Raw genomic sequence first — 12,133 nt, forward strand, 5'->3', positions numbered from 1 at the left:
GTTTCAGCCTCCAAAGAACGGATTTTCTCAAATTGAAGCTGAGTTGGTCAAAATAGGATGTTTTCAGTCTTGCTAGGAAATTATGGCTCACTCAGCTCAGTATATGGAGGAAAGTTATTTACAAAGAGATTGATAATGAGAGGGGGGGTAGCGGGTATGCAAACCATAAGAGAAAGTACAAGAGCCTGGGGCAAGTCTGAAATGAAGACTTTCTCCACCTTTTGTGAAAGGACACAGCCACTCAAGACAACCTTGCTGGGAGGGACCTGGAGGAATAGAAACACCCCAACTTCCCTCTCCTCTTGCCAAGGCTTCCCGGATGCCAGCCGGGGAAAGGAGCTCATTGATGCAGCCCCTGGAGTCAGCCTTCCGGGACCCAGAGGAGCAGGGTGGGAATGCAGACTTACAGCACAGATAGGCCCCAAAGGACATCCTTTGATTGTCTGTTGAGTATGTGCCTCAGGAGGTAGAGTGTTCTGAATCCTTTTGTAAAGGGAGTCTAACAACTTGAGAACTCCACTGAGGTCTGCAAAAGGTTAACCAGAGATGGGAGATAATCAATGATTTAGACACTGAGGTACAAAGAGTTTGGTTAAATTTCATTCCTATCAGACTGTGGGGAGTGCTTTGCCAATGTAGTTTTTAATTTGCTCCAGAGATGGTATTCAGACATTTGCTGAACAGCTAAATAAATATATCAAACTTCCACACAACAGATTACAGCGAAATTTTAAAATATTGTCTACAGCAGAGCTGTTTTTTGGTGACAGTGACATCTGATGCTGCTAATAGATGTAGAATGAATTCTATAAATTTTCCTCTCCTCCTGATTTTAAAAATTACCAGGCAACCGTCCTGCCCAGACATTTTAGAAGAGCCCTAATTCAAATGGGATATTGATTTTTAATAATTTCAGGTATTTTAAATGGTACCTTTTTTGGAGTTTTCATTGGTTTATGTGTTTTGCCTGAATTAGTTCACCTGAATTTAAAAATTTGATGCTAAAGAATATTACCTTCAATGACAGTTTTGGAATTTAAGATTCTGGGTGTAAGGTTTGGGGTTGGAGGTCATTTTACTGGGATGAATAAAGGGTGGGACTTCAGGAAATAAATTGGAAGCTTGTTCTTACAAAGAAATATGGCAGTAAACTGATTTTCCCAAATATACTGATGAGATCCGTTATGAAAAAAAACATATGTATGTGTTTTAAAAATTATTTTACTTAAAAGAATTTTAACATAAATTTTAGTGTATAATAAATAGCTTATAACTTATTGAGATCTTAGCTGGAAGCTTATATTTTTACTTTTCCCAGTCACATATTTTTCCATTGGGGTTTTGATAAGAATCTTTGTCAACCCCTTGTTTTTCCAGAAAACTAAATGATCAAATAGATTTGAACAGATGTATGGGGGCATCACAGGATCATTACACGCCACCTTCATCTTACATAGACTTGTTATTTACAGAAACAGTGGGTTTTGCGATTAACTAAATTTATGTTCATTTCTCTGTGGTGTGAAGTGTGAATCTGTGTGGTCCTAAATTTTGGCTCTGTCTGCCTAGCTAATTTTTTTCTTTAATTGATGTCAGTCACGTATAAAGGCAAAAAAATCACCCATAGAAACATTTTTTTCCTTTTCTGTAGGAACAGTTACCCTGTGGAGATTATTGTGTTACAACAGTAGACAGATAGACATCCTGTTTATAGATTAATAAATGGGTTCTTCACCAAGTTGCCAATTTTATGGGTGTTCTCTGTATTAACTCTGCAACTAATGATGATGGAGTATACATATTCACATTCATCAAGATGACATAAGTCTGAGATGATTGGACAAAATACTGCTCAGAAAGAATGTGCCAATAAATATTCTTAATCTGCACCAATGTAGCTCCCATTACAAATAAAATATAGATATTGCATTATGAGCAATGAGTGTCCTGCCTTGAAAACAATTATCTGTTAAGCTGGGAAGGCAGTTTTGTAACCAAAATATTTCTTAACAGTCAATTTTAATAGCTCATTTCTTAAGTGAGCTCTCTCTCTGTCTCTGTCTCTCGCTGTCTCTGTCTCTCTCTTTCCTGAAGTCTTTTGAGGCTTCCAGTGAAAGCGTAGAACCAAAATCCCCTTGCTCTGTTTTTTCTTTTAGCTTCAAATGGCTCTGTGGCCAAATTACACATCATAGTAGTTTTTGCAAGAGCTATTTTAAACACAGGGCACTCAAAAAGAACCTTGCATTTGCCATTCTAAATGCTCAAGTGGTTTTTGTAATCCTGGCAATGGTTCTGATTCTCAGTTCAAAAGGATTTGGAAAATGTCTCTGTAAAAAGATAAAAAACATGTCTGTGCAGTTCCCTTGAATCTCTGTGTTCTTCAGTCCTTTTAATTTCTTGTCTCCTGTACCTGCTTTTAATGCCAAACAGTATTTCCATCTTTAGATTTTACCTTCTCCTGAAAATCCTGTTAATAGTTGACTTTAACAACCACCACCATGTTTACTGACAACTGGGGAAGCATTTGTGTCCCACACTTTGACTGGCCGAGGCATTCACGGTTGCTGTTGTTGATTATAAAAGCCTTCCAGTTTTGCAGATACTTATAAATATAACCTAAATAGTGCAATGATTGGCATCTTTGGGGAGAAGGACCCTAGATTCCTGTGTCACCTAACCACCCAATATACCAGCTCCTGAACACTTTTCTTGACAGTTCTCTGGGGATCAAATTTTCCACCCTTTGACTCTTCTGCAAAAAATGACTAAAGTTGGGTATGCTAAGTTAGAACACAGATCCTCTGCTAAAGCTCTCATAAACTAGAATCCATACTATTTGACCAGATTATTTTTTTCATGAAGCACTATATAAGCCTAATGCCTCATAGAATACACTTCAGAAAGTTTTGACTTAAGGAAATAGGCACTCATCTTGGGAGCAAGTATGCCTTTATAATTTATATGGTTCAGTATGCATAGTATCTTTTAACCTGTTAGAATAAACCAGTATTCATAATGGAAGGTGCCTTGGTCCTATCCAGTGCTGGAAGTGCATATTCAATTTTTCTTAAATTTTAATACACCTAAACATGCATAGTTAATGAGATTGTTAGTGATCATGCTGGATGTGAATTGGGTTTTCTGACTGTCTGATATTTTCTTTGTGTTGAATAAAAGCCATTAAAAGAGGAAATTGTTGACAGACTAAATCTTTAAGTACTAATTATCAAAATATGTGTTAGGTAACTCCAAAGTTAGGGAGACAAATCTATAACACACTTGCTTTGACTCTTTCCTCCACCACAATAGCAGGCATTGTTAATAGGTCACAGAGCTCTCTGAACCAGGACGTGGCTCCCTCATTAGTCTCAACGCAGCACTTTGAATAGCCGCTCACACAGAGTTACCATACCTCCCACTGGCCATTCCATGGTCTGATATTTAAAATCTGTATCAACAGTGATGTCTCTAATGGCATAATTCTCCATTAGAATTTTCCTGATCATAAAAATAGAAATAATATTTTTGGCAAAGGGATAAATTTCAACGCATCAGAAAGGGGAAAAGGGGGGCTTACCAGTCTGCAGAGAGGGGTGTTATAAGGACATCTGTCCCAGTTCAGGAGGGACTCTGGGTTTTGGACTTACTCTTATAGCATCATGACCCCTCCATAGTCCTATCTAAGTAGGGATTGCAAACCACAAACTCTGGACAACTCTTTTATCAGTAAACAGGGAACATTTTGGGTTGTGAAGAACCAAAACCATTGGTCCACAAAATTATAAAAGATATCTTACCTCTGGTCCATTTTAATTGAGCAGTGAGATGTGAAAACAAGAAATAGTTGGACACCAGAATATAGAACTCAGGACTGTGCCCTTGAAGCTTGGAAATAAAACCGAAATAGAACTGGGGCTCTTGATTAGTCGTAGAAGTGACTGAAAGACAGTAGGAGGGAGTGGAAAGACCATGGACTTTGAAGTAAGACTGACTTGGTCCAAATCCTCACTCCACTGCTTAATATCTGTGTGCCCTTGGACAACTTATTTAAGCTCCTTGAGTCTCAGCTTACTTGCCAGGGAAGGTTGTAGTTCATCACTCTTAGCACCTAGGAAAATTAACAATCAATAAATGCTAATCCTCCATACCATTTTACTTATTCTAGTGAGGAGAAGATTGCAGGATACACATATGGTGAAGAATTCAGGAATAAGTAAATAGAACAAGGATGATTTAGACACATTTTCCTTGTTTCACCCTGGGTAGTCTCAGAGGTCAAGCTTAATGGAAACTTGGCTCTCCAACAAAATATTGTTCATCCATCAGATGTCATTGCCATGCTATCAGTTTTGGGATAACAGATAGATATTCCAAAGTTGGAATAAAATGGTTGGGTGTTTATCTTGATTAATTAAAAATGCTGAAATGTTGTTTGGGATTAAGACTGATGTTTAAGATATTTCCTTTTCTGAGCTTTTCAGGTTGGATTGTTTACTCATTAAAAGCATTTCTTCCTTGGAAGAAACTAAAAGGGCAGAGTGGGCAGGTGTTTTTCAAGAAATACTGTTGTTCTCATGTCATTTGTAAATCTGGACATCATTTGCTTTAACCCAAGGATCCTAGGGTTTGATTTCATACAAAAGAAAATAATTCAAACTTCAAGAATAAACAGAAAGTAGAAAAGCAAGCTGTAGAAGCTCACTCAGATTTCAGCAAAAGGCAAATCTGGTCCCAAGTGGACTGATCTGACGGCTTATTTGTAAGATTACAGCAAATCCCAAGATTGAATGCCTCACCTGAATCACTTCCTTATTGATTGAATCCATTTAGACTCCCCTCTAATTTAGCAGAGTGTTTTTATTAAAGCCAGGCATACAAACATCAATTTCCCAAGCTGCATCTAATTTCCTTCACCATTTATTTTCCTTCGTTGGCCGCCAATGGATTAGAAGTCATGACTAGAATTCAGCAGGAAAATAAAAACAACCACAAAAAAGAGAAAAACAGTTCCACAAAACAGATGCTTAAATAAGAGCAACAGCTTTCAGAATTAAAATAACTTGTGATTAAAAGAAAGTCCTTATCTTGCCTAATGTAAACATGCTTGCTTGATTTTTATCAGCAGTGCCTACTGCACTGGGACTAAATTAGCAACCTGAACTGGAAGAAGCAGACAAAACCCAGTAGTCGCACTTACTGTGCTTAATGTGTACACTACAGTGTGTTTTAAATGCAGTATAGTACTTAACTATTTGCAATAATCGTTTCAAAATGGCAGGCTTATTGCTGAAGTCTTTCTATTTGTTCGTTTCCAGCCAGTGTCAGGGAGAGAAAAAGAATAAAGCAAAGGCATTCAAGTCATTTTATGAACTTGTTAAAGGTACAGGTTTGTTCCAAAGGAATGATATTCATGTTGGAATGGACACATTTATTTAATCAGCCATCGCTACAGCCTAGGTACATTAATGCTGTTGGTGAGAGCAAGAAAATGGTCCAACAAAGGAAGAGAACTTAAAATCTGAAAACTCACTATCAAAGAAATATCAAATGATGCAAAGGAGGAGTGATGGTTGCACTGAATTTGAGGATAGCCATCAGTCAAATTGTGTCGGTGTCAGGGGGTGGCAAACTATGGCCCATGGGCAAAATCTGGCCTCCCACTTGTTTATGCGAATAAAGTTTTATTGAAACACAGTCTGCTTACTCATTTAAATATTGTCTGTGACCGCTCTAATGTTGCAACAGCAGAGTTGAGTAGCTGGAACAGAGACTGGCCCTCAAAGCCGACTAGCCCTTAACAGAACAAGTTTGCTAACCCCTCATGTATGTCAGCAGTGCCTCTACGATCACCCAGCTGTTCCAGACAGCCCTGCGTGTGGTATGGTAAAACAAACCCTGGTTGAAACTATGACTCCTTAATAGCTAAGAAACCCTGAACTCTCAGAGGCTCAGTCTATCCATGAAATAGAGGTTATAAAACCTATCTTATAAACTTAATGTGAGTATACTGTGGATGATGCTGAATAAATGATAGTTTCCTTGCCAGATGCCCTGAAGTCTTTACAGGTGTCTAGAAATGAAAGGCTTTTCAATCCCCTACTCATGGTGTTTGCTCTGTAAGACTGATTTGGTTCCTGCTGCTGTGGTCCATCTCATTTCCCACCACTTCACTTTGCAAGCCCCAGCCTCATGTTACTCTTCCAGGTTCAGTTCACTTTCTCAAAGGCACCAAGTTCTCTTCTGCCCCCTTGACCTTTGCCCATGGTGTTCTCTTGTCTCAAAGTACTTACTCTTCATTCCTCTCATACTCTACCTGGCCTCTTCCAGACTGTCCTTCAGATCCTACGCTAAATGTCACTGCGTACACGAGGCCCTCCCTGACCACCCAGTGTAACATGAGTCCTGTACTATGATCTCAAAATACCCAAAGTCTCCCTCCTCTTCATAACCGATATCATGGTTTACGATTTCGGATAATGGATACAGAACATTTTTTGGTCTGTTTTAGAAAAATCTTTCTTGTCAGCCTAGCTACTGGACCACACTCAATGGTTAAAAGAGTGCCTAGCACAGAGTAGGCTTTCAAGAATATATTGTTTCATTCAGCAATTTGTCAATATTTGCCTGTCATTAAAAGGAGTCAGGATAACCTTAAAGAAAAAAAAAAAACTGAAGTTTTTATTCTGATCACATACTAGCTGCATAATTTGGTACAAGTCACTTTTACCTGTCTGAGCCTCACTTTTCTCATCTGTAAAATGGGATAGGTGTTACCTACCTCACATGTTTACGGCAGAATCCGATCTGGTAATGAATGAGAAAATACTAAGCAAAGTACGTACTGTGGGACCTCAATAGGTTTGCTGGCTCCAAAAGATATTTGATGGTAAAGCTGTAGCCCCAGTGATTCTCCAGATCTTTGGTACTCTCAGTTTTCTTTTCGGTAAAATGGGGATAAAAATTATATCCATCTCATATACTACTTATGTGTTAAATGTGTTAATATATGTAAAAAAGAATACTGCCAACCACCTGATAGATACCTAGTAAACATTAGCTATTGTTGTATTTGTGATTATTGTTAATCTTTCAATTCTTAAAGATTATGAACACTTTTCTGGGGAAAGTGCACATTCTAACAAAATTCTGTAAATAGTTGCAAAGAGTTCACAATTCTCCTGTGCTGTCTCTATATGCTGCAGGTTACCCTTTGCCATTATCTGCCTTTGAGGCCAAATTCTAAAGAAGCAGCTTAGTCGAGGACTTACCTAAAATTATGTCCCAGAATTGTGTGTGTGTGAACTTATCTGACTGAGCTTGCCTAACGTTCATTAGATTCTGAAAAAGATTATGTTCCCCAAAAAGGGTTTTAGTTGGGATTTTTGTTTGTTCATTTAGGGTTGAGAGGAGCTTGATAAATACCAAAGGCTGTAGCTTTTCTTCTTTGGAAGTTAATTCTTTACTTTTAATTGTGGACTGACATCTGCAGCCAGAGTGTATTTTGCAAAGCCAAATACATGCAGACATTTGAAAAACCTGCATTTAGACTGCCCGGCCACCTGCACAGCTGCCAACAGCTGCCACCACAGACTCCTCCTTGGGAGTAGCTGTCTGGGGTCCAGGGACCTGTGCAGTGGATCTGGCTCCATAACTGCCTTGCTAGATGATCTTTCCTTTTGTGAAACAGTAAATAGCAACCCTTGTAATCCTCCGCCGAAAATGTAGAAAAGCCTGCTCCTGAAAGCACCTAGGAATCTTCTGGGAGAGTTTCGGATTCGTAAATAGACCTAGCACTGACTTTTTAAAAATATGCCCTTTGCCAGGGGGGAAAAAAAAGACTATTAAAAAGTTTCTATTGGTATTGTCATGGAGCAGCAATTAGGGGTTGTAATAATAAATGAACACGTGAGGCACACATTGAAATTTTGACACGCTTTATAAGTGCCAGGTAATAATAATGATGTCACAAGGCTTTCATTTTCAAACTGTCTTAATTTCATTCTCAGTTTGAGATTGCAGATTCCAGTAGTTAATTATTGGCCCAGAGTGAAACCTTAAATCAGATTTCCATTAAAGTGCATGACTGAAACAAATTACTTTACAGGAGGACAGAATGGCATTGTCTCTGGTGGTGTGGGGTCTTCCCATCACTCCTGGTGGTGATTTCCTCTTGGTGCTCCGTGATACGCCACATGTCCTAAATGATCCCATGTCCCTGAGCTACACAGCGTGTGTACTTCTGTGTCTTGCTGCTCTTGTAAAAATTCTAACTTCTTTGTAGTATCAAGCTCTTTTTCTCCTCTCTCTCTCTCTCTCTCTCTCTCTCTCTCATTCTCTGTGTCACATTCTCTTATGCTCCCTCTCTCACTGCTGGTCTTTCTCACTGTCTCTCGTGCTCTCAGATGGTTGCTCTGTATTTCTCATCTCATGTTTGCTCATGCATTCACTCTTCTCTCTGTCCCTGTCTCCCTTTCCCATCACTCCCCCTCTACCCCTGAGGGAGACTTTCAAAGCTTGTCTTCACCCAGCTCTGGGAAAGCAAGGAATAAGGCAAAAGAACCAAGTTCCCATCCCTGGCCTCTAGTGCCTGCCACTCTTCACCTCATCTGGATTTTCTCAGGTTGCTTCCCCATTCAGCCTGTAGGTCCTGAATGAACTAACTTGGGTGACAGCTCTGCCTTCATCCTGGCTGCCCTCTTTTACCTAAGTTCCTGCTCGCTCTTTCTCTTTGTCACCTGGAACATCACTTCTTCCAAAAGGCCCCTCTCACTACAGCAGTCTGTACCACTAGTGTTGCCCTGGTCTTAGCTCCGTGAGACTAAGGAGCCAGGATTGTAATTGCCAGTTTGCTGGTCTGCCTCAAACTAGTCTTTGAACTCTTTGAGTGATGACATCTTATTCATCTCCATCTCCCAAGCACTAAACTCTGTGCCTGGTTTGGGAAATGGCCATTAAGTGTCTATTGAAATTAATTTCATTCACTCTTGAAACCATTATTTATTAGGTGATTACACTATGTCATGGATTGTGCTAGCTGCTTATAAAAAAAACTCCTGTTGTAGAGGAGCGCAAAGGTGACCCACCCAGGGTGTTGTATCTTGGGCATGGGGATACAGGGTGAGAGGTGAATATACTACATTGGAGAACAGTTGTCCTTTTTTCAGCACACCTAACAAAGCCACCTATTCATCCACCATTGGAAAAGAGGGCTTTTCCTTGGGTTCAGTACCAGTTGAAGTGGTTGGCTCACTTTTAGGTACACGTTGTTATATGAAGAGTATCTGTATTTGTCAGATGCTCGTTAAACACAATGAGATAACTGACATGAAGGACTCATGGAAACTGTTACTAAATGAGGCAGTACCAGAATCACAGCTCATATCTGACTCTTGCTCCAGGGTATACATCTACTGAGAAGCATTGGATCACAGGGCCAGGGGCATCTTCCTGCCTCTTGTGCCTCACTCCTGCCTATGTGGATGACTTCACATATGTTTGCTGTGTGTGGTGTGCCTACTCTATAGAACAATCATACTGTTTTAGATGGATTAAATAGAATAATTCACCCTAACTTGATGACACAGAAAAGCTTCACTGAGAAGTTGTTGACATCTGAACTCATCCCTAAGGAATGTGCAGGTTGCACCATGGCAGAGGTATAGAGGAGCCACTATGTTACTTTACTAGAAAGCTTAGTTCTTCTACAGAAACTGAATGAGCCTCAGCTCTTTCTGAGTTTCTCTCTTGGACCCTGTGGAGTCATTATTGCTCTTGAGTGGTTTTTGTCTTCCATTGTTCTGGCAAGCTCCTCTCCATCCCACAGCTATTTGAAAACTACTGCTGTACCAGACCTCAATACTAACAGCATTTAATAGCCATCATTAGAAAGCAAGCTTCTACTTACCAGTCAGCCTGCTGTGAATGGTAATGGGAGATTTCTTTTTTGGGAGTAGCTCCAGTGTCTAATTGGTTTGGAAAATATTGCTCATTTATTTTATTCTTAAAACATTACCTTTTTACTGAACTTCAATAAGTTTGTGTTTCTGTTACATTCATATTCAACATAGCTGCAGTCTACTGAAAGGTTTTCTTATACTTGCTGTCTAGGTAACCTGTCCACTTTCACCATAGCTTGTTGAAATAAATGCATGTGTAAATATCCATTAGGTACCTTACAGGCATGTAATAAGCATCTCACATGTCTTATTTAGGCCTTTCAACAACTTTATGGACTACGTACTATTACTCCCATTTTGTAGGTGAGGAAACCACGTTTGAGGCAGGGTGTGGCCCTTGCCCAAGATTCCAGCTCTAGCAGCTGGCATGAATGAAGAATCAGTAGGCAATCTAGAGCCTGACTTTGAGCCTTACCACTGCTACTTGTTAGCTATGTAACACTGGGACACATCATGTGAATTTTCTGAATGGCTCTATCAGCTATAGAGGGCTATCCATCACTCACTCTACTTACTGTACTGTAACGCAGGGATCAAAATTAAAAATGAGGGTTCATGTAATGGCACTTTTTAAAGAGTTAAGTGCTGAGCAAATGTAAGGTATCCTTTTCTCATATATTTTGTGTAGTTAATTTAGCATATTGAAATAATGGGATTTAAAAATGGCATGCAGCACACACATATATGCTTTGCAATTAGTGTAGCATAATTTAATTGTGACTCCATTGTTGGAATTTTGATGCCTCCAGCTTGATGAATAGCTGTTATCTGTGGGTGTTATCAATTAATCTAGGTAATGAATTCTCTTCATTATCTCGTTCTTCATGTTAATTATACAGGATTTTCTTATGACTATTTATCAAGTCAGGGCAAGTACAATTTTTTTGGCCCACATGCCTTTTATTATGGAATATGTATAAGCAGGTTAACATGATGGGTTTAAATTTACATTTCTGAAAAATTCTAGTCAGTGGCTTGACTTTTCTTATATCCTTGTAGTGTGAGCTTGTATCTTTTTATTTTGGGGGTCTTTTTTTTTTTTAATCAAAAAGGTCATTATCTAAGATAATTAAGCTATCTCTGACTTTTGAGAATATACCTCTAGCATACCAAAGAGGTATTAAGGAAGCGTAGAAAAATTGGAATTTTTACCTAATAATACAAAACAACAAATAATTAATGTTACTAGTTTTGAAATATTTTATGAGGTACCAGGACAGGTAAAAATTCAAGTATAAGCCATGGAGGGAAAAGACATAACTACATGAAATTTTAAATGTCACTATGCATAAATAACATCCATTACATCTTAACATATGTTACATCTTACAGAAAAACCCAAACGAACTTTCTGGCCAGCCCAATGTAAGACACAGCAGAAGACAGTGTATAAGAAATGAGTGGTGACTGAATTCATTTTGAATTCAGAGAAGTGATTGATAGGATAATCTGGGTTAATATGGTAATGTTATATATTGATATTTATTAATTAAATACTAAATTTTAACTTCAACATTTTCTGGGTCTTGTTTTATAGTTCCTATTCTGTTTTTTTTTTTTAAGATGATGATTTTAATTTTCTCTGTTGTTTAGCCAATTATTTGGGGGAATGTTGACTGTCAGCATTTTCATGGGCACCTTCCTATTTTTTATTTCAGGTTGAAGCCATCCTAGTCAATATTTTTGGCGGAATCGTCAACTGTGCCATCATTGCCAATGGGATCACCAGAGCCTGCCGGGAGCTGGAACTGAAGGTGCCGCTGGTGGTCCGGCTTGAAGGTAAGTTACTGTAGATTTCCACAGTGCCAGTACCCGCCTTCTTCAGGATCAGGTGACCAGCATGTTCTGCATTCACAAACTTCCTGAGACAAACATTAGGAAACACTGGATTACATAAGATGAAGCAAATGCAGTACTTCTCTGAGCTTTTAATCTGCATTGCAGCTCTCCAAGAATGGCACATGTTATGAGTCTCCGAATTTTGCAATCATATTCCAGGGTGGAGCCCTTTTATTATGAATCATATCATGAGATTAGTGTTGTGGGGAAAACACTCTTAGAAATGCTGCTCCAAGAATTTTTCATCATGAGACACCAAGGGTTCTCAAACTTTTTGGTCTGAGGCCTCCCTACTTGTTAAACTTGAGAACCCCAAAGATCTCTTGTTTATTTTGGGT

The 12,133-nt window shown here is 39.0% G+C and overlaps 1 protein-coding gene across 2 annotated transcripts in view; it reads left to right on the top strand.

The window, feature by feature from the left end:
- Positions 1–12,133, top strand: part of SUCLG2 (succinate-CoA ligase GDP-forming subunit beta) — a 269,606-nt gene that overhangs the window by 231,596 nt on the left and 25,877 nt on the right. For both annotated transcript variants that reach the window (XM_032649210.1, XM_032649211.1), the window contains one exon: positions 11,615–11,735. In XM_032649210.1, coding sequence (XP_032505101.1) covers positions 11,615–11,735 — 121 coding nt within the window. The remainder of the gene's footprint in view (positions 1–11,614; positions 11,736–12,133) is intronic.

The sequence above is a fragment of the Phocoena sinus genome, chromosome 11 (assembly GCF_008692025.1).
Source record: "Phocoena sinus isolate mPhoSin1 chromosome 11, mPhoSin1.pri, whole genome shotgun sequence".
In the NCBI taxonomy this organism is placed as follows: Eukaryota; Metazoa; Chordata; class Mammalia; order Artiodactyla; family Phocoenidae; genus Phocoena; species Phocoena sinus.